At 39.1% G+C, this 20962-nt stretch overlaps 1 protein-coding gene across 1 annotated transcript in view; it reads right to left on the bottom strand.

Moving 5' to 3' along the window:
* TMEM123 (transmembrane protein 123) overlaps nt 1–20962 on the bottom strand; it is a 94940-nt gene that overhangs the window by 32150 nt on the left and 41828 nt on the right. The window contains exon 11 of the mRNA XM_061154986.1: nt 18859–18918. Coding sequence (XP_061010969.1) covers nt 18859–18918 — 60 coding nt within the window. The remainder of the gene's footprint in view (nt 1–18858; nt 18919–20962) is intronic.

Here is a 20962-nt window from a genome sequence, read left to right as displayed (position 1 = left end):
TTTGTTGTTATTATTTAACACTGAAAGCAAAATTACTTACTAGGGTATGATGATAAAGACTGAATGAGCATGTGGCCTAGTGTTTACAAAGGCTGTTTTATTCCCTACTTATTGATTAAAATCTGGCTAATACATTTACAATTAGAAACTTCTATTTTGTTTGGTGATACCCTGATTACTATAAATAGCAAATAACTGATGTATATGCCTAGTCACAAACCTTTTTATTAACCGAATAGCCAGCTGTGATAAACAGTTTTGTGTCTGGGCATATACAACCAGTTACCTGCTAGTCTATAACAGTTGGGATGTCACCAAGCTGAACGGAAGTCTTCTAATTGTGAATGTGTTACTGTCTACTGTGGAATGCTTTAACTTGCAGAATTAAGCTGCAAGGTTTTGGTCTTTAGCAGGTTCTCTTTTCACAACCTTCAGTCTGTGATTGGAACTTACTACATGTCTCTTATCCACACTCTGTATCAAGCTAGAGTGCTGAGCAACACTGTTATTCACAGCTGGCTTAATGTCCTCAGCAGCACCCGCCTCTCTGTCCCTGCAGAGGTCTGGGTGTGTGCTGGGAGGAAGGTGGCTGGGTCCTTCTCCACAGCCGGTTTCCTTAGGGCTGCTCAGCCCTCCCTCTTCCTCTAGGCACGGTGGGGGTCCCCACCCTTTTCCTCATTGACTGGAGGGCCCCCTTGTGCTCAGAGGCCTTGAACAGTCCCCTGGGTGCACGATCACTCACCCCGGGGGAGACCATGCACCTCTGGGACAGGGCCGCATAAACCGAGTGTGCCTGGCCACCTTGGGGCGCTTGCCGGGCCGTGGCCGTGGGGCAGCACTGAGCAGTGAGCACTGCTCTTCAAGGCCACTGGCACAATGTTACCCCAGCACATATCAATTAATCCCTGTTCCATGGGCTTTTTGACTGCTTTGAGTTTCACAAAAGCTGCCCCAGGTCCCTTCTGAAGTAGCACCTGACCAACTAGGGGACAAGAACTACGAGGGACAAGGAGAAAGGTAGAAGTGGCAGAACAAGAACAGGGTGGGTATAAATTCTAAGGAAATGGACTTAAAAAAAAAATTCTTTGTTTTTCCTTTTGGCGCCCCCGGGTCTTCACTGTGTTGCATGGGCTTTCTCTGGTTGCAGTGAGGGGCCACTCTCCAGGTGTGGTGCAGACTTCTCACCGGAGTGGCTTCTCTTACTGCGGCGCACAGGCTCCAGAGTTTAGGCTCAGTAGCTGTGGAGCGCGGGCTTAGCTGGCCCATGGCACGTGGAGCTTCCTGGACCAGGGATTGAACCTGTGTCCCCTGCATTGGCAGGCAGATTCTTAACCACTGGAACACCAGGGAAATCCTAGTAAATAGACTTTAAATGTAAACAATCTGCCAGTTCATTCAGGAAGACAAAGAATATTTTCTCTACACAGAGATATAGAAAAGAAGAATACACATAAACCTTCTGAGAATTATCATGATAACTTTCTGGCAATGCATACTTCAAGTATAAGAACTTGCTGAAAAAAAACTGAAGCAAACAAAAGTGATTTTAGATTATTTTTACTCAATATCAGAAATTACTGGTCATCTGGACAATTTATAAAGCTAAATGAAAAAGATATTCTGAAATTCAAGGGAAGTGATCCCTGTCCAATTCAAAGTGGCATAATATTTTTGCCACAGTTCACGTATGAATATAAAGCTGACAAGAGATGTTTCTGAAGAGAAAGATAATAACTATCTGGCACTTACTCTAGTCAGGCAGAATCATTACTACTGACAGTGGCTATGTGGCTGGTGTAGTGAACATTCACTGTTCTTCCCTTGTCTAGCTCCTGGTCCTCATTTTTTCATAACAGCTTCTACTCTTCCTTTAAAGACCCCTCAGTCCTGCCCTCCATGCAGTTTGGAGGGACTGTGAATAGGTAGGCGATGACTCAAATTAGGTCAATCAGATCTTCCCAGGAATTTGAAACTCAAGCAGCGTACAACAGAATGGAAAAGAGCTGACAAGTCACCTTGATGGAAAACAGCTGGCAAGTCGTTTTGACAACTCTCTCAAGATTTTTTCTGTTCAGCCCTGCCCTTAAAATACCTGGTGCTAGGTCTAGCTGTTCAGTGTTTTCTCTTTGATTCTGTGACTGACCCCATCTGTGTCCAACAATTTCTTGTTTGACTGAGTGCTTAGCTAGAGTTAGTTTTTGTTGCTTGCAACCAAATACATGTAACAGGAAATATGAAACATGAAAATTAAATCTGTGGTGATGTTTACTTTCTTCTTCCTGCTCCTTTGCTTCATAAACAGGCTTATAGTTTCTCATCAGGTTATTTTCTTTTTTCCTTTCCAACAGAATGTACTTTTCAACTTGTGCCAGCAGGAAAATTACCCGAGCTATTTATTGAAATCAAAGTTCTGGTGTGTAAAGTGGAAGCTCCTAAAATTAGACTTTTCTTTTTGAAATGGACTTTGACACCCCTCTATGAACTTCTGACTAAGCTAACGAATATGAATTCCTGTGTCTGTGTGCTGCAATGTTACAGTACTTACACCGAGTCAACTGGACTCTAAGAAGTGATTCTAAAGTAAACTGTTAAAATCATAGCATTCTACTAAGCAGAAGTTTTATGTCTTACACATAGCACCTTTCACTGATAAACTAGCATGGATCCCAGATGCAGCCAGACTCACTGAACTTACAGAGACTTATCATCATTTAAAGCACTTAGTCTAAAAAGTTTATCCTGGGTCAGCATGATCTAGAGTCTAGTTATAAACAGAATCATCCTCAGAAAAACTTAACACAGAGAGATTAACCTCTTTACAGAGACAGCCACACATACATTTGTTATACATATCATGTCGTCTCATCAAAACAATTATGCTGTGGTTAGCATGTAATATCTTTGGTGTGTCATAGTTACTGCAGATTGCTGAATCTTAAGGCTACTTTGTGAAACAGAAACTCTGTGAATAGAAAGGATGTAGTCATGGCAAAACTTGGATTATACAACTCACAAAAAAACTGAATAGCTAAACTCAACTGGAAAAAGTCAGAAACTGAATACTTTCTCCTCTATGGTTAAGTTTGGATGTTCACTTTAGAACTGTATAGTACTTTTGGTTTATAATTTTCACATAACTAAGCATTATCATAGTTCCCAGCACAAATAGGTTAAATAACCAAAAGGAAAAAAAACCATACAACTGAGGGAATGACAGGTTGCTCAGTTGGTTAGAATACGGTGCTAATAACGAAAAAAACTGCTCAAAGGTTATTTCCAGTTCTAAGATTTGATAATTTTAAAAAATAAAATGCAGTAATATAACTATTAATGCTAGATGACAATTTCTAAGACTTACCCTGCAAAGACCGTCCCCCCAAACTGGCTCATGTAGGAAGTTAAAACTGCCTAATTCTCACATTGTCACCCCTACCTCTCAGCTTTCTCAAAGACAAGGAAATACACAAAGTGGGGCTCTCCTCACCCCCCACTTCTTTGTCCGTGCTCTTCCCTCTGTCTTTCGTCACGAGGCTCTCCATCTTTGGACACTCTGCCCACTCGCCTTCTCCAGTCTGCTGGGATCTCTCAGCCATTCTCGTTTTTAACTCCTCCCCTGTAGTAACTGCCTGGACATGTGGTGGCCAGGTGTTGGGTTAGACTGGGCCAGTACAACATCTGAGCTCAAACTCGAATACCCAGCCACCAGTCCCCTCTTCCTCTCACCTGCCACAGTCAGCCCCATCAGCAAAATCTGTCCTCATGTCCACCACAAGCGTCCTGGCCCACCATCCATTTGAACTAATCTGTTTAAAACCCTGCAATGTCTTCCCACCGCATTACTGTCAAACCCATACTCCCTAAGGGACTTGGGCAACCCCTCCCATCCCCCAACATAAGTAAATCCAATGCCTCCCTCCTGTATCACCGCTATAACCTCTTGTGTCACACAGAGCACAGACGGTCCCCTCCTGCAGAAGGCCACCAGGACTGAATGACCTGAGAACCCCTGACTCAGCAGGAAGACTGACCATAGCTCGGCCCTGCTGAGCCTGGCGAGCTCCACTCTGTCCTCTCAGACCTGAAGGCCCCTGTCCACCACCTTCCCCACACCCCTCAATGATCAGGGCCTGGCTGGAAAGGCTTCATGGGAACAAGAACGAAGACAGGCGTTGCCCGGAATGCAGTGACAGCATTATGGCAACGCTCCTACATCATGTAAGCCTGTTCTTCCCGACTGTAAAGTGAAAAGCCCTGCGTCCCATTAGAGAAGTATCTGTAGAGAGCAGACGGTGATTTATTGTGATCAAAGGACTCCCAACTAACCTTGCAGGTAAGGCTGGGGTAGCAAGCACAGAAACTAGATTCCTCCTCCCAGAGCATTCACTCATCCTTTGCTTCAGCAAAAATGTGTCAGGCCTGAGCTGGACACTGGCAATGTGGTGCTGAGGAAGATGACTTTTCAGCTGAGAAGGCAGTCTTCGCTAAAGCCTAACACAGACAGATATGGTCCTCGGGAGGCCTGTCAAGCACAGGGCAAGGACTACTCCCAGAGGAGGTGAGGCTGGAGCAGAGCCCTGAGGGCAGAACGGGTGTTCAGCAGGCAGAGGCAGAGAAGGGAGGGGAGAGTGCCTGAGGGAGCGAGAGCAGCATAGCCAAGGTTCTGGGGCAGAGAGCTGGGGATCAAACAAGGCCCATTCTCACAGGGCCGAGGACAGACTGGGGCCGACAAGGGGGACTTCTCGTTGTAAAGTTAAGTCATGAAGAGATAATGTACAGCACAGCAAATGTGGTCAATAATATTGTAAACGCTCTGTATAGTGACAGATGATAACTAGACTTACTGTGGTGAACATTTCTTAATGTAGAATACCAAATTACTATGCTAAACACCTGAAGCTAACATAACATTTTAAATTAATTATATTTCAATGAAAAGAAAAAAGGACCATCATGGCTGAAGAGCAAAGAGGAACACATTAATTTAGTTTTTAATTTGTGCCAGGTACTATTTTAAAGCCAGGTGCTTTACTTGTAATTTATCCCATTAGGAGATCTGTATTATTTTATCAGTTCCATTTTTTACAAAAGGAACTGAAGCATAGAGAGGTTAAGTAACTAATCCAAGTTCACTTAACAGCAAAACAATTATTTTTCTCTTTGTATCTTCCCCCAAACACAACAGGGCACACACACTGGGGTGAAAAACACTAGAACTGGCGAATCAAATTCACTGCAGAGTGAAAAAAGCAGTCAAACCAAAACTTACTAAGCAATAAGTAAGTTATTATTGTAATAGGTAATAGGCTAAAAGTGTCACTTCTCAACTAGCTGTTCTCATGTTGTAACTTGAAACCATAATAAAATGTTTTTTGGAAGAGTGTTAGTTTCCATTTAAGAAACTGTGCCTATATATTGACTCTGAGTCTAAAAAAAACTAAAAGTGCTTGGTGGGAGTAATTTGAATAATTAAAAAACTACTTTGCTGTAGTTTCCAAAATCTCCACAAGAACTATTTTTACAATCAGAAAAAATTTAATAATTTAAAAATAGGCAAAATACTTAAATATATTGAAATGGATGGTTGGGGTTAGCAGATGTAAGATTTTATATATAGAATGGATAAACAACAAGGTCCTACTGTGTAGCACAGAGAACTATATTCAATATGCTATGATAAGCCATAATAGAAAAGAATTTATAAAGGAAGAATGTATATATATGTATGTAAAACTTTATCAGGGCTTCCCTGGTGGCTCAGTGGTAAAGAATCTGCCTGCCAGTGCAGGAGACACAGGTTCAGTCTCTGAGTCAGGGAGATCCCCTGGAGTAGGAAATGACAACCCACTCCAGTATTCTTGCCTGGAAAATCCCATGGGCAGAGGAGCCTGGTGGGCTACAGTCCATGGGCTTGCAAAAGAGTTGAACACAACTTAGCAACTAAACAACCATACAGCTGAACCACTATGAAGTACAGCAGGAAGTAACACAACACTGTAAATCAACTATACTTCAAACTAAAAAACCAAGTGTTTTCCAAGGAAGACATGCAAATGACTAATAAACACATGAAGGGTTTTTTTTTAAGAACATCTTTATTTCATATCACAAAAAATATGTAATCACAAACTTCTGATTTTACATTGTGTATATTTCTTTTTTTAATATAAATTTATTTATTTTAATTGGAGGCTAATTACTTTACAATACTGTAGTGGTTTTTGCCATACATTGACATGAATCAGCCACGGGTGTACATGTGTTCCCCATCCTGAACCCTCCTCCCACCTCCCTCCCCATCCCATCCCTTAGGGTCATCCCAGTGCACCAGCCCTGAGCACCCTGTCTCATGCATCGAACCTGGACTGGCGATAAGTTTCACATGTGATAATATACAAGTTTCAATGCCATTCTCCAAAGTCATCCCACCCTCGCCCTCTCCCACAGAGTCCAAGATGGTTCTATACATCTGTGTCTCTTTTGCTGTCTCGCATACAGGGTTATCATTACCATCTTTCTAAATTCCATATATATGTGTTAATATACTGTATTGGTGTTTTTCTTTCTGGCTTACTTCACTCTGTATAATGGGCTCCAGTTTCATCCACCTCATTAGAACTGATTCAAATGTGTTCTTTATAATGGCTGAGTAATATTCCATTGTGTATATATACCACAGCTTTCTTATCCATTCGTCTGCTGATGGGCATCTAGGTTGCTTCCATGTCCTGGCTATTATGAACAGTGCTGTGATGAACATTGGGGTGCATGTGTCTCTTTCAGTTCTGGCTTCCTCAGTGTGTATGCCCAGGAGTGGGATTGCTGGGTCATATGGCAGTTCTATTTCCAGTTTTTTAGGGAATCTCCACACTGTTCTCCATAGTGGCTATACTAGTTTGCATTCCCACCAACAGTGTAAGACGGCTCCCTTTTCTCTACACCTTCTCCAGCATTTACTTGTAGAATTTTGTATAGCAGCCATTCTGACTGGCATGAAATTATACCTCATTGTGGTTTTGATTTGCATTTCTCTGATAATGAGTGATGCTGAGCATCTTTCCATGTGTTTGTTAGCCATCTGTACGTCTTCGTTGGAGAACTGTCTGTTTAGTTCTTTGGCTCATTTATTTTTCTGGAATTGAGCTGCAGGAGTTGCTTGTATATTTTTGAGATTAATTCTTTGTCAGTTGCTTCATTTGCTATTATTTTCTCCCATTCTGAAGGCTGTCTTTTCACCTTGCTTATAGTTTCCTTTGCTGTGCAAAAGATTTTAATTTTAATTAGGTCCCATTTGTTTATTTTTGCTTTTATTTCCAATATTCTGGGGGGTGGGTCATAGAGGATCCTGCTGTGATTTATGTCGGAGAGTGTTTTGCCTATGTTTTCCTCTAGGAGTTTTACAGTTTCTGGTCTTAAGTTTAGATCTTTAATCCATTTTGAGTTTATTTTTGTGTATGGTGTTAGAAAGTGTTCTAGTTTCATTCTTTTACAAGTGGTTGACCAGTTTTCCCAGTACCACTTGTTAAAGAGATTGTCTTTTCTCCATTGTATATCCTTGCCTCCTTTGTCGAAGATAAGGTGTCCATAGGTGCGTGGATTTATCTCTGGGCTTTCTATTTTGTTCCACTGATCTATAATTCTGTCTTTGTGCCAGTACCATACTGTCTTGATGAGTGTGGCTTTGTAGTAAAGCCTGAAGTCAGGCAGGTTGATTCCTCCAGTTCCATTCTTCTTTCTCAAGACTGCTTTGGCTATTTGAGATTTTTTGTATTTCCATACAAATTGTGAAACTATTTGTTCTAGCTTTGTGAAAAATATTGTTGGTAGCTTGATAGGGACTGCATTGAATCTATAAGATTGCTTTGGATAGTATACTCATTTTCACTGTATTGATTCTTCCGATCCATGAACATGGTGTATTTCTCCATCTATTTGTGTCCTCTTTGATTTCTTCCACTAGTGTTTTACAGTTTTCTATATAAAGGTCTTTTGTTTCTTTAGGTAGATATATTCCTAAGTATTTTATTGTTTTCGTTGGAATGGTGAATGGAATTGTTTCCTTAATTTCTCTGTTTTCTCATTGTTAGTGTATAGGAATGCAAGGGATTTCTGTGTTGATTTTATATCCTGCAACTTTACTATATTCATTGATTAACTCTAGTAATTTTCTGGTGGTGTCTTTAGGGTTTTTCTATGTAGAGGATCATGTCATCTGCAAACAGTGAGAGTTTTACTTCTTTTTTTCCAATCTGGATTCCTTTTATTTCTTTTTCTGCTCTGATTGCTGTGGCCAAAACTTCCAAAACTATGTTGAATAGTAGTGGTGAGAGTGGGCACCGTTGTCTTGTTCCTGACTTTAAGGGAAATGCTTTCAATTTTTCACCACTGAGGATAATGTTTGCTGTGGGTTTGTCATACATAGCTTTTATTATGTTGAGGTATGTTCCTTGTATTCCTGCTTTCTGGAGAGTTTTTATCATAAACAGATGTTGAATTTTTCAAAAGGTTTCTCTGCATCTATTGAGATAATCATATGGTTTTTATTTTTCAATTTGTTAATGTGGTGTATTATGTTGATTGATTTGCAGATATTGAAGAATCCTTGCATCCCTAGGATAAAGCCCACTTGGTCATGATGTATGATCTTTTTAATATGTTGTTGGATTCTGCTTGCTAGAATTTTGTTAAGGATTTTTGCATCTATGTTCATCAGTGATATTGGCCTGTAGTTTTCTTTTTTTGAAACACCAGAAGGATGCTCAACATCATTAGTCAACAAAGAAATGCAAATCAAAACCACAATGAGATACTATTTCATACCTACTAGGATGACTAGAATCAAAAAGTTTAAAAGTGCTGGAAAGGATATAGAGAAATCAAAATCCTGACACAGTGTACACTGCTTGTCGGAATGTGAAATGGGACAGCCTTTTAGGAAAACAGCCTGGCAGTTCATCAAGCACAGTTGCCATATGACCCATCAATTCTGCACACCTGTTTATAGCAATACTATTCATAACAGTCAAAAGGTTGAAGCAACCTAAATGTCCACCAATGGATGAATATATAAGCATTATATGGTATCTTTGTACAATGGAACATTTCTCATCCATAAAAGGGAATGAAGTACTGACAACTTGCTACAACTCACGTTATCTTCAAAACATAAGTTAAAGAAGTCAATCATAAAAGATCACATACTAAAATGATTCTGTTCATATGGAAGTCCAGAATAAGGAAATCTAGAAATAGAAACTAGATAAATGATTGCTTAGGGATTGGAGGGTCAGGGTGAGATGGGGGTAAGGAAGGTGATGGCTAAAGGGCACAGAAGTTCTTTTTGAGGCAATGAAAATATTCCAAAATTAACTGGTGATGGTTGCACATACCTGAATATACTAAAAAACCACTGAATTATACACCTGAAGTGAGTGACTTACATCTCAGTAAAGCGGTTTTTTAAAAAAAGAACCAAGCCCCTTCAAAACCAATATGAAAATATTCTAAACTTATTTAAAGGACTGTAACTCCAAACAAGGAGACTTCATTAATCACGTATCAGATTGGCAAATATTAAAATGTTTGCTATTACCCAGTACTGTTGAGACTGTGGAAAACAAGCACCTTTTACTGCCAGTGGGAGTAAACTAGTGTAATCTTCTTGCAAGGAAATTTAGCAAAATATTATCAATTAAAATACATGCACAATCTGACTCAGCAGTGCCACCACTTGGAAAGAGCACCACAGGGGCCCTAGCAGAGGGAAGCCAGCATGGAACAGGAGGGATATTCACTGCAGCAGTGCTTAAACGAGCAGAGACTGAAAATAACCTACACCTCCCTCAGTGGGGACCTGGGAGGATCATCTGTACCGTGGAATACCATGTAGCCACAAGGAAGGATGAGCGCAAGTGAGACCAGCTGAGCAGGGAAAGGTGTGCTTAGCACATTTATGTGCTTATCCATTTATGTTCATAAAAAACACATATGCTATATATGGATTAGGCTTAAATTGTCTTGCCTGGAGAATTCCATGAACAGTGGATCCTTGTGAGCTACAGTCCATGGGGTCACAAAGAGTTGGACACGACTGAGTGACTAACACTCTCACTTTTAAACTGTCTTTTGGAAGAATACATGTAAAACTGGTAATCATTTCTTGCTTTAGATACAAATGGTTGGTCATTCAAGTGAGACACAAAATACAGATCTTTGGATGGAAACAATGAGTCTGGCTTTTGACCATTAAAGGACATCTGAGAAAAGGAGTCAGTGGGACTCAATAGAGAAAGGAAGGCAGGTATTATGTATTTCATATTTTCAAGTATTCTCTGAACTTTCAAATTATGTACATGCATTACTCATTTTATAATAAGTTGTAAACAAAATTAAAATATTAAGGAAAAAAAGAAGATACTGACAAAAAGATGAATGCCTGATACCAACTACTGCTTAATTCTATAACCAGTACATCAAAGTCTTTTTTTTTTTTCAATTTTTTTTTAAGTCTTTTTTTTTTTTTTTAATACTATGCATGTGGGAAAGTTATTCTTGAGAAATCTCTATGTATTACTATACACGATTGAGTAGATAAGTCAATAACATTTGTCTGAAAGATGACATGAGAGTCCAGAGCAAGCTAAAAAAATGAGTGTCATGTATTCAATGCCAAGTAAGTCCATTCTCCTATTCAAACTAAAATTCAGATTCAGCAAGGACCCACTGGGCACTCACTGTGTGTCAAACCCTCGTGTGCATACTGAAAGACAATAGGAACAGAGGGTCTGGTAGCTGGCTTTCTGCCCTAGATTTACTTTTGGGGGGAGAGGGAGGACACCTATGTTTATCTTCTACACTATCTGTGAAAAGGAACAAAAGTACTGAAAACTGCTCATTTTCCTCTTTTCTGTTGCTGTTTAGCATTTCTTGGTATTTCTGGGATTTCTGCACTGAATTCTCAGCGCATGTGCATCCCACACCGTTTCTCCCTCCTAACTTCCATTCATCACAAGCTCACAGCCCCCACAAACCCAAGCTAACATTCACAATCTCCTGGGTTTTCCCAGAACTCATACAACAGGCTGGTTACCCAGCCCCATACCGCTAACCCTGAAAATGGTTTAACTGTTAAACATCTGATGCTCCCTTTTAAAGCTCACATCACAGTCAAGTACAAGCAACAGTTCTTGATCTGAACTGGAAGCTTTTCATCTGGCTCCTAATTATAACTTCGGGATAGCGGCACACTTCAGGAAAGAAAGCACCAGAACCACTCCAATTTATTATTATACCTGCTGTCTTGAAAGTACAGAGAATATGAAGGTGCACTGTGGTTTAGAATCACCATAAAATTTTATGTCTGAAGAACTAACACTTACCTCCACTCAAACGACAAAAAAAAAGACCCAGAAAATTTAATGAAGTAGCCAGAATCCACATCTCTGGCCTCTTCTTCTGAAATGTGCTCTACTATGTTTTTGATGTTTCAAAATACAACTCTTACATATTAAACACTGTATTCCCATTTCATAATTCCTGTATGTAATAAGTACACACCCACGGCTGCATGCCAGCCACATGTCACAGAGGTTCACTCCTGTTTCACACCTGCACTAATTATTCCTTCTGCCTGCAACGCTCTTCCTTCTGGTATGTGCAGGGCTGGCTCCTTCCTGTCAGTCAGGGCTCAGCTCAGATGACTCCACCTCAGAGAGGTCCTCCCAGACCACCTGGTCTGAAGCAGCCCTTCCTCAGTCATTCTCCACCACATATATATATATATATCCTGTTTATTTCTAAAAATCATGATCTGAAATCCCCTTCAGTTGTTTATCTCATAGTTTGTATCTCCTCACCAGATTATAAGGGCTTCCCTCATAGCTCAGTTGGTAAAGAATCTGCCTGCAATGCAGGAGACCCAGGTTCGATCCCTGGGTTGGGAAGATCCCCTGGAGAAGGAAATGACAACCCACTCCAGTATTCTTGCCTGGAGAAGCCCCATGGACAAAGGAGCTGGCAGGCCATAGTCCATGGGGTCAAAAGAGTCAGACACTACTTACAGACTCAACCACCAACTGATTATAAACTTCTTGAGAGCAGGGCCTAATCTGTCTTATTTATTAGGTTGGTGAAAAAGTAACTTTAGTTTCAGACCATGAATCTTAAATCACTGTAACTAGGCACAAACACATTTTTATTAATAAAAATAGAAATCTTAATGATCAACATATTTTTGCCAACGAGAAATAAGTTTGTTTATTGCTGTAGCATAAAAATCCATACTTTGGGATTTGAAAAACTCCTACAAAGCATTTCCTGCCGCCTGCTGGCTGTGGAAGCATTTTCCCTGCAAAAAGTTGTCAAGATGCTTGAAGAAGTGGTTGTCGGTGTGTAAGAGGTCAGGTGAATATGGCGGATTAGGCAAAACTTCATAGCTCAATTTAAGAATATATTCCAGTATCAAACAGCAAAGTTCAACAATGCAAAACCACAATTACTTTTGAACCAACCTAATATCACTACATGCCTTGTGCCTAAAACAGTGAATAGCAGAGTGGGCAGTCAAAACAAACATTTGTTCCTGAAACTGAACATAATATTGCATGATTTCCCACTCTACATTCCTACAAAATCTAATGATGTTAAAAATTATCAGCAATTTTCAAATGCAATCTCATAAACATGAGTTGAAGAAAATAAAGCCTTTGAAGAGTTGAAGCACTTCCTTAAGTACACAGTAACCTTCGGAGTAATCAGAGAAATTGTTTCCTACATCAACTCTCTGGTTAGAAATAACAATATCTATACCTACATCTCTGTCTGTCCATCTAACACCATCTGCATCTGAGATAACCTGTCAGGTCATCTAGTTTCTGTCTTGTAGCAGCTTACAACCTAACTGGAAGTTTCCATCTAATATTTCTTTCATACATAAACCACTTTACCCAAAGGAAATAAAGGAAGGCACTAAGGAATATGAGATTATGTACCTGATGAATTCTTCCCATCAGTAAGGTTTCTAGTGTTTTCATTGGGGGTAACAGTTGGAATGATTATTTGAGTAAGCTGTTCCCAAATTTCCACTACCTTTTCTGCAGAAATCTAACACTCAAACCAGGTGCATCTGTTCAAAACTGCTATGGTCCTGCTGGATCTGTGGATAAAGCCAACCCCACTAGAGCAGCCCAAGCAACTGTACCAAGGATGTACCAAACAACTGTACCAAGCCAAAGGCAGTCATGTATGGTGAGAACATTAAGGGAGGTCAACTGCTTTGTAAAATTATGCCCAAGAAAAGAGCTTCAGACTGGATGGTGGTACCTTGAACCTGAGACTCCCCTTTTGGGGGAAGCATTAATCCTAACTGATCAAGAAGAATGATCCTATATCCTTATACTGAACTGTTGTTCTGATATCTACTGTCCATTCTAGACTATGTTACATTTCCTTGCCCAAACCCTGTTATGGAAAACAATCTGGGCCTGTGCCTTTCTTGCACAGGAAGGATAAATCGATCCATCCCAGACCCTAAATAATATGCTCTCAGACTATACATGAAATGGGGGAGATTATTTTCTTTCTAAGAGGATGAAGCATCAAACAAGTCCCTGTACAAAAGAAGGTCAAAAGTATGTCTGTCTTCAAATAATTATTAGAACATACTGAAAAACAAAACCATCACATGTAACTCTGTGGTACAGCTAGAAAGTAACCTTAATTCCCGTTTCTTTAACCTCAAGTGTCTATCTTACTCTATAAACAAAAAAAATTCAGCTAGAATAACAGATAAGATTGGAGCATGAACCAGTAAAGTCTGAAAAACATATACAGTGGTTCTTTGTAAATCAGCAACTACAAAGTATGTACTTGGTTCCATATAGTGTTAGGTGCCAAGATGAATAAATCATAGAAAGCACTGACAGAACTCAGATGGAGACCAAAAACAAACACAATCGAGAACAACTGGATTTGCTGAATTCAATGCGGTGAGTCCTCTGTAATAGCAATACAGATCCATGTTTTAAGTGGTACTGCCAGCAGTCTCCTCTTTCCCCAACAGTAAATTGCACCCAATAAATTGGTAAATAGTATGTTCAAAAAATGACAATTTTTCTACAATTAGAAATGTTACTAACAAAACAAAATATTGAGAATCATGTCCTATTAAAAAACCACAAATTCAACAGGTTACATAAGGATCTTCAAGTTTCAGAGATATATCAAAGGGATAAAACAGTTATGCAAAAATCTTACACAATAAACAAAACATTTTTATAATATCTGTATTATCTGGTCTCTTCAGGAAAAAATTTGAGGCAATGCTTTTCCCCCTCAAGATAAATACCCTGTGCTAGAAGGAGCATTTAAAGTCATCTCAAGGACTCTAATGTGTGTATACATGTGTGTGATCAGTCGTGTCTGACTCTTTGCAACCCCTTGGACTACAGTCTGCTAGGCTCCTCTGTCCATGAAATTTTCCAGGCAAGAATACTGGAGTGAATTGCCATTTCTTAATCCAGGTTATCTTCCCAACCCAGAGATTAAGCCTGAAGCTGTTCTCAAAGTACTGCACTGATCTTTAATGATAATTCAGCAAGAAAAATAACAGTATGATTACACTTTCATAATTAATCTAAATATAATTTTTAAAAAACAAGTAAATTAAATAGATGTACACAAAATAGCTTTTAAGTAAACATTTAAAAATTTCCCTAAATCTTTTCATACCCTAGAACCTTAAGATTTTCTTAAGTTCAGCTAAATAGTGAGTTAAACTCATTGAATATCTGAATCATTTTTAAATAAGATAAAACACTGAAAAAGTAAATACCGAAAATAAGTTTATCCACTTTTGGCTTTCTTTTACAGAGTTACTAAAGATATTTAGTTTTCTTAGTAAACATGTTTTATGCCATGCTAAAGAACTATACTATGAGAAAGCATGATTCTAGAAATTATGAATGGTATTCATAAATTGATTAAAGAATGCTTTATTAGAAACTAAGGTTACCAAGAGTTAAGAATTCTAATCCTTTAACATAATTAAAGCTACAAGAAATAGTAAATGAAAAATCTTCATATACAAGAAAAATAGGATGGTAAAAGAAGGTATAAGAGATATATTTTTGTTGAAATAAAAGTAAGTAACTGTCCTAAAGCAGGCTTACCATTTCAGAAAGGGAAAGAGGAAAACACAGAATAAAATCTGAAGGGATATTAAGAAAGTTGTAGGTTTTTGGAAAGAGAATCTGGAAAAGGAATTTTATGAGTGATCAAGTTAGGTAAGATTGAAAGAATTTGTTGTAAGGGTTTAAAAAAAATAAGCTTTAATATCAATAGTGTACTTATGTAAAACTGGAACTTAATTTTCCATCATCTACTAAAAGACCAAAGTTTGCTTGGACTATGATCTGCTTCTGATAAAATTCTATGAAAGTTTTCTTTCTTACCTTCTAAGTACTCTTGTCTAGAAAGCAAAGATTTTGTGTTTTACCAAAATTATTTTTCTGTGCTTCATGTTATCTTAATCAGATCTTTGTTTTTACTTATGAAAACAAAGTCTTTTCAATTTTAAAAGAGAAAAATTTTGCTCAGAACTATGTAACCTTCTTAGGTAGTAAAGTATTGATTTATAATAATCTGTGATCATATTTAGTCAGATGTCTGAACTCGTTGATATTTTTGATAAACTTCCCCAAGATAAAATTCTAAATAAAGTCTTTTTGACCTGAAAGTAACACTGGAAATTTTCAGAGGGCTCTTATAACATCTCAAACGATTTGTTCTCTTTCTTTACAAAAAGAGAAATCAAACTATTTAGGCTCATTTGGCATGTTAAACTATATTGGAAGCACTGTTAAATAAGTGATGATAAACCTTCTTAGGTTATAATGCATGGTGAATGTTATTAATATAAATGTTCCAGAAATTTTATAAAATTCTGATATGTCCTGGTATGATGTTATCAGTCATACTCTAGTTAGTATCTTAAAATGTATGTCACAGAAATAACTAACTTCAGTCATCTGTTCATAGTGTATTCCTGGGGAATGAAACCTCAAACACCACACTCTGCAGTCTGGAGATTTCATCTCTAGAAAGACTCCTTTCAATCCCACTGAAAAGGCCTCAATCACGTACTGTTAACCAACCTTGTGTCATTAAATCCTAAAAGAAGAAGACTCTTGGATTAACACATCACCTATAAGGAAAGAATCAAACCCAGAGTGGACTTGCACTGGTGACTTGAAAACAAAGACTTCTAAAAAATGAAGCAGACGACATCTGAAGGAGACAGCTTTTCCAAGATGACTGAACCAGGCCTGTATACCTTTTTCTCTCGTTCTTGGGAAGACAATGCTTTTATCTGCATTTCCCAAACTACTGCAAAAGGGGGAATTTCTCTGACCATTGGATTGGTCATTAGAAACTTCCATCTGTTCATGATAGTGGAAATACCTCGTCTTTCCCTGTAACCAACTGCTAATCACCAACATCCACTGGCTCATAGAGAAAGTAAGGGAATTACAAAAAGCATCTACTTCTGTTTCACTGACTACGCTAAAGTCTGACTGTGTGGATCACAACAAACTGTGGAAAATTCTGAAAGAGATAGGAATAACAGACCACCTTACCTGCCTCCTGAGAAACCTGTATGCAGGCGAAGAAGCAACAGTTAGAACTGGACATGGAACAACAGATTTGTTCAAAATTGGGAAAAGAATATGCCAAGGCTGTCACCCTGCCTATTTAACTTCTGGCAGAGTACATCATGCAAAATGCTGAGCTGGATGAAGCACAAGTGGGAATCAAAATTTCCAGGAGAAATATCAATAACCTCAGATATGCAGATGACACCATCCTTATGGCAGAAAGCGAAAAACTAAAGATGAAGAGCCTCCTGATGAAGGTGGAAGAGGAGAGTGAAAAACCTGACTTGAAACCCAACATTCAAAAAATGAAGATCATGGCATCTGGTCCCATCACTTCTTGGGAAATAGAAGGGGTGAAAGTAGAAACAGTGACGTTTTATGTTCTTAGGCCCCAAAATCACTGAGGATGGTGACTTCAGCCTTGAAATGAAACATGCTTGCTACTTCGAAGAAATGGTATGACAAGCTAGACAGCATATTGAAAAGCAGAGGCATCATTCCACTGACAAAGGTCCATATAGTCAAAGCTATGGTTTTTCCAGTAGTCATTTATACATGTGAGTTGAACCATAAAGAAGGCTGGACACAAAAGAATTGATGCTTTGGAACTGTGGTGCTGAAGAAGATTCTTAAGAGTCCCTTGGACAGCAAGGTGATCAAACCAATCAATCCTAAAGAAAATCAACCCTCAATATTCATTGGAAAGATGGATGCTGAAGCTACAATACTTTGGCCACCTGATGCAAAGAGCTGACTCATTGGAAAAGACCCTGATGCTGGGAAAGACTGAGGGCAAAAGAAGAAGGGGGCAAGAGAGAATGAGGTGACTGGATGGATTATTCACTGATTAAGCAGTGATCTGATTAAATGGACATCAGTTTGAGCAAACTCCAGGAGACAGTGAAGGACAGGGAAGCTTGGCATGCTGCAGTCCGTGGGGTCACAGAGGCAGACACGACTTAGTGACTAAACAACAACAAATCACTTATATGTAGAATTTAAAATATGGCACAAATGAACCTATCTATGAAGTAGAAACAGACTCACAGATACACAGAACAAACATAGGGTTTCCAAGGGGGAGCAAGGGTCGGGGAGGGAGGGACTAGGGGTCTGGGGTTAGTAGATGCAAACCATTACACATAGAACTGAGAAATAACAACAGTACACAGGGAACTACATTTAATATTCAGGAATAAACCTCAATGGAAAAGAAAATAAAAAAGAATGTATACATGTATATAACTAAGTCATTTTGCTGGACAGCAGGAATTAACACAACACTGTACATTAACCGTATTCCAGTAAAAAATCTCCATGATATAGCACAACACTGTGAATGTATTTAATGCAACCTGTACACCTAAAACTGGCCAAATCTGTGAATTTTTAGTTATGTGTATGCTTTAACAATAAAACAAAAAACAAAAACTCCCAAGAAGTTAGAGCTTGGTCCCTTTTGCACTGTGTCCACACATTACAGTCACTCAATAGTCATTGAATAAAGTACAAAAAACGGGAGGGACAGGATCTGTGTACCTTTTGAAGTTTCTACCTCTGTCACTCTTAATAAAGGCAGTGAGAAGATAAACTAAATATAACTTAGTAGAAACATGTGTTGATGGTACTATTATTTATAACATCAGTCTGGTTCCTATCCTTGCATGTTAATTCAGAAAATCAAGGAAGAAATCCATCTGTCCTAATCTAAAAGCAAAAGAAAAGGGCCTCATCTACTGTTTCAATAAGGAAGCAAGGGGGTGGATTGAAATCTGACTGACAGGTGAAATATAAGCAAGGTCTCCTGAGAGTCCACCAAGGAAAATTAAGGCTACCATAGCTGACCAGCTTAAAGTGATTTCTTCTACCAGCAAGATCAGCAGATTTATGAGTTCATAGCCACAGGAAGAGCCCAAAATGTCATACCGAAAAATGTGCTTCAAAACTCACTAATAAATTCCAGTATGTTTTTATTAATACTTTTAGAATTTACTCACAACTTTACCAGTTGATGCTAGATGATGAATCCAGTGAACTATCATTTCCTGATGTCTACTAAGGGAAGCCTTTGATGGGAGGCTTTAAGTATTCACAAATGCAAAATCATGGTTAAGACAGGTCAGTGTACCAGCTTACAAGTATTGGACTAGCTGATATTACTTTATGTATGCTAGACAGATAATCCGTTTTCTGACCTCTTAAAACTCACCTCCTTGGTTGTTACCATTGGACTTCTGTTCAGACTGAGGATTATTCTGGTTTGGAGCTCCTATAAAAACAAAGAAATATCCCGTGAAGAACGGATATCAATATTTAACTAAGAATAGTGGCAATATGTTTCTGTTGGCCTCTGAGGGGTGGGAGGGTAGATTTTTCCACAGGAAGTTCTACTTTTGCCACTGCTTCTATGAAACATGCCTTGAAACTGTTCATAAATCTAGATCTGTATCACTGGATATTTTAAGACAGAAAACATATAGCTAATGTAACACTTACCAGGTACTTACTATGTGCCAGCCACTGATAAAATAGTTTCTACATGGGCTATGTGGTTATGAGGAATTTCTACTACTGACAAGTCTGCTCTTCTGAGGACAGTGGACCACCGTTACTATTAACGAGTGCCCAGGTCTTGTACACCAGCACGCCTAACTTCATACAATGGAGAGAAGATGAAGTGGCTTAGGGTTTTCACGTAAAATTGCAAGCCTTCTTGATATAATTCTTTGAATTTTAAACTAGTACCTTAAAATTTGGAAAAAGTTTGGAAGAATTCTATGCTCCAGTTAAGCAACGTTTCAAGGTGCATTATTCACCCTGGATCTTGGTATAATGGAAGATTAAACACATATATTACATGGGAGGCGAGCAAGTGTATTACTGTGTACTTTTCCAAAGAAGGCGTCCCACACCGCAAAAACCTCCCAAGTACAAAGAAACTAAGCAATAACAATTCTGATGGAACTATCTTTACTCTGTGTGCAAATATCTTCCTCTTGCTGGAACCATAATCCATTTATCCCAAAAGACTATGGTGTGAAGATTAAACCTGAAAAAGATCAAGGTCAGTAGACGATGTATTTAGATGTATTTAGCAGCAGGTAGCAAATAATTGACAATATTATGAAGGACCTGCACCATGCCAGGCCTTGTGGGGAGCATGTAACCTGCATTAGCCCATCTAACCCCCAAAACAATTCAGTGAGAGGAACACAGCTAGGCAGTGACAAAGACCCACAGGAGACCCACAGGAGACCACCCAGCAGTACATGATTGCTCAGTCATGTCTGACTCTTTGCAATCCCATGGACTGTAGCCCACCAGGCACCTCTGTCCATGGAGATTCTCCAGGCAAGAATACTGGAGTGAGTTGCCATGTCTTCCTCCAGGGGATCTCCCCAACCCAGGGATCGAAACCAGGTCTTCTGTTTGGCAGGCGGATTCTTTACCATCTGAGCCACCAGGGAAGCCCATGAATACTGGAGTGGGTAGCTGATCCCTTTCTCCAGGGGATCTTTTCCATCCAGGAATCGAATCAGGGTCTCCTGCCTTGCAGGCAGATTCTGGCCACCGAGCCAGTAAGTGGTGGATTCTCAGATGTGGACCAGGCTGTTTGATTCCAAAGCGTGTACATGAGAGTGCCAAATGGAAGTGTTGATTTTCTATGATAAACCGGCTTCTTCCCGCATGTTCCCACTTGTTGCATTGCTGGTTGCTCAACCCTAACACCGGAAGTTATCTTTTGATTCTTCCTTCTTCCTCACTCCACCATCCATTCCATTAGCAATGTTATCAGTTCCACTCCCCAAGCAGATCTAGACTCTACCCACTTATCCCCATTACCCCTTCTCTTCCTCTTCTGCCCAGATTACAAAAGCCTCCTGTTTTTCTCTCCCTGCTGTTGTCACTCTTATGACGGAGGCTTTCATTTTTTCTTTTTTCTGGCTTGAGGAAGAAGGCAGAAACTACCTTCTTTCTTAGCTCTTTCTAGTTTTAAGACCTCTTCACCCTTTTCCAAAAAATACTTATGAAGTACCTACTGTGTGCAAGCACTGAAATAAAGAATGTCTTGGACGATCTAAGTACAAGGAAGCAGATGATTTAAGTGACAAAAAAAGACAAAGTATTACAGCAGAATACTTCACTAAATGGAATTAAGTTCATAAAGTGGCACAGATTCATAAAAAATTACTTTCATCTCATATTGGCTATGCATTATGGTGGCTTTAGAAGTCTGGCAATCACTTTATACATAGCTTATTAAAAAGCAGAGACATTACTTTGCAAACAAAGGTCCACCTAGTAAAAGCTAT

The sequence above is a fragment of the Dama dama genome, chromosome 1 (assembly GCF_033118175.1).
Source record: "Dama dama isolate Ldn47 chromosome 1, ASM3311817v1, whole genome shotgun sequence".
Classification (NCBI taxonomy): domain Eukaryota; kingdom Metazoa; phylum Chordata; class Mammalia; order Artiodactyla; family Cervidae; genus Dama; species Dama dama.
Note: the sequence above shows the minus strand (reverse complement) of the source record. Positions and strands in the feature narration are given on the sequence as shown.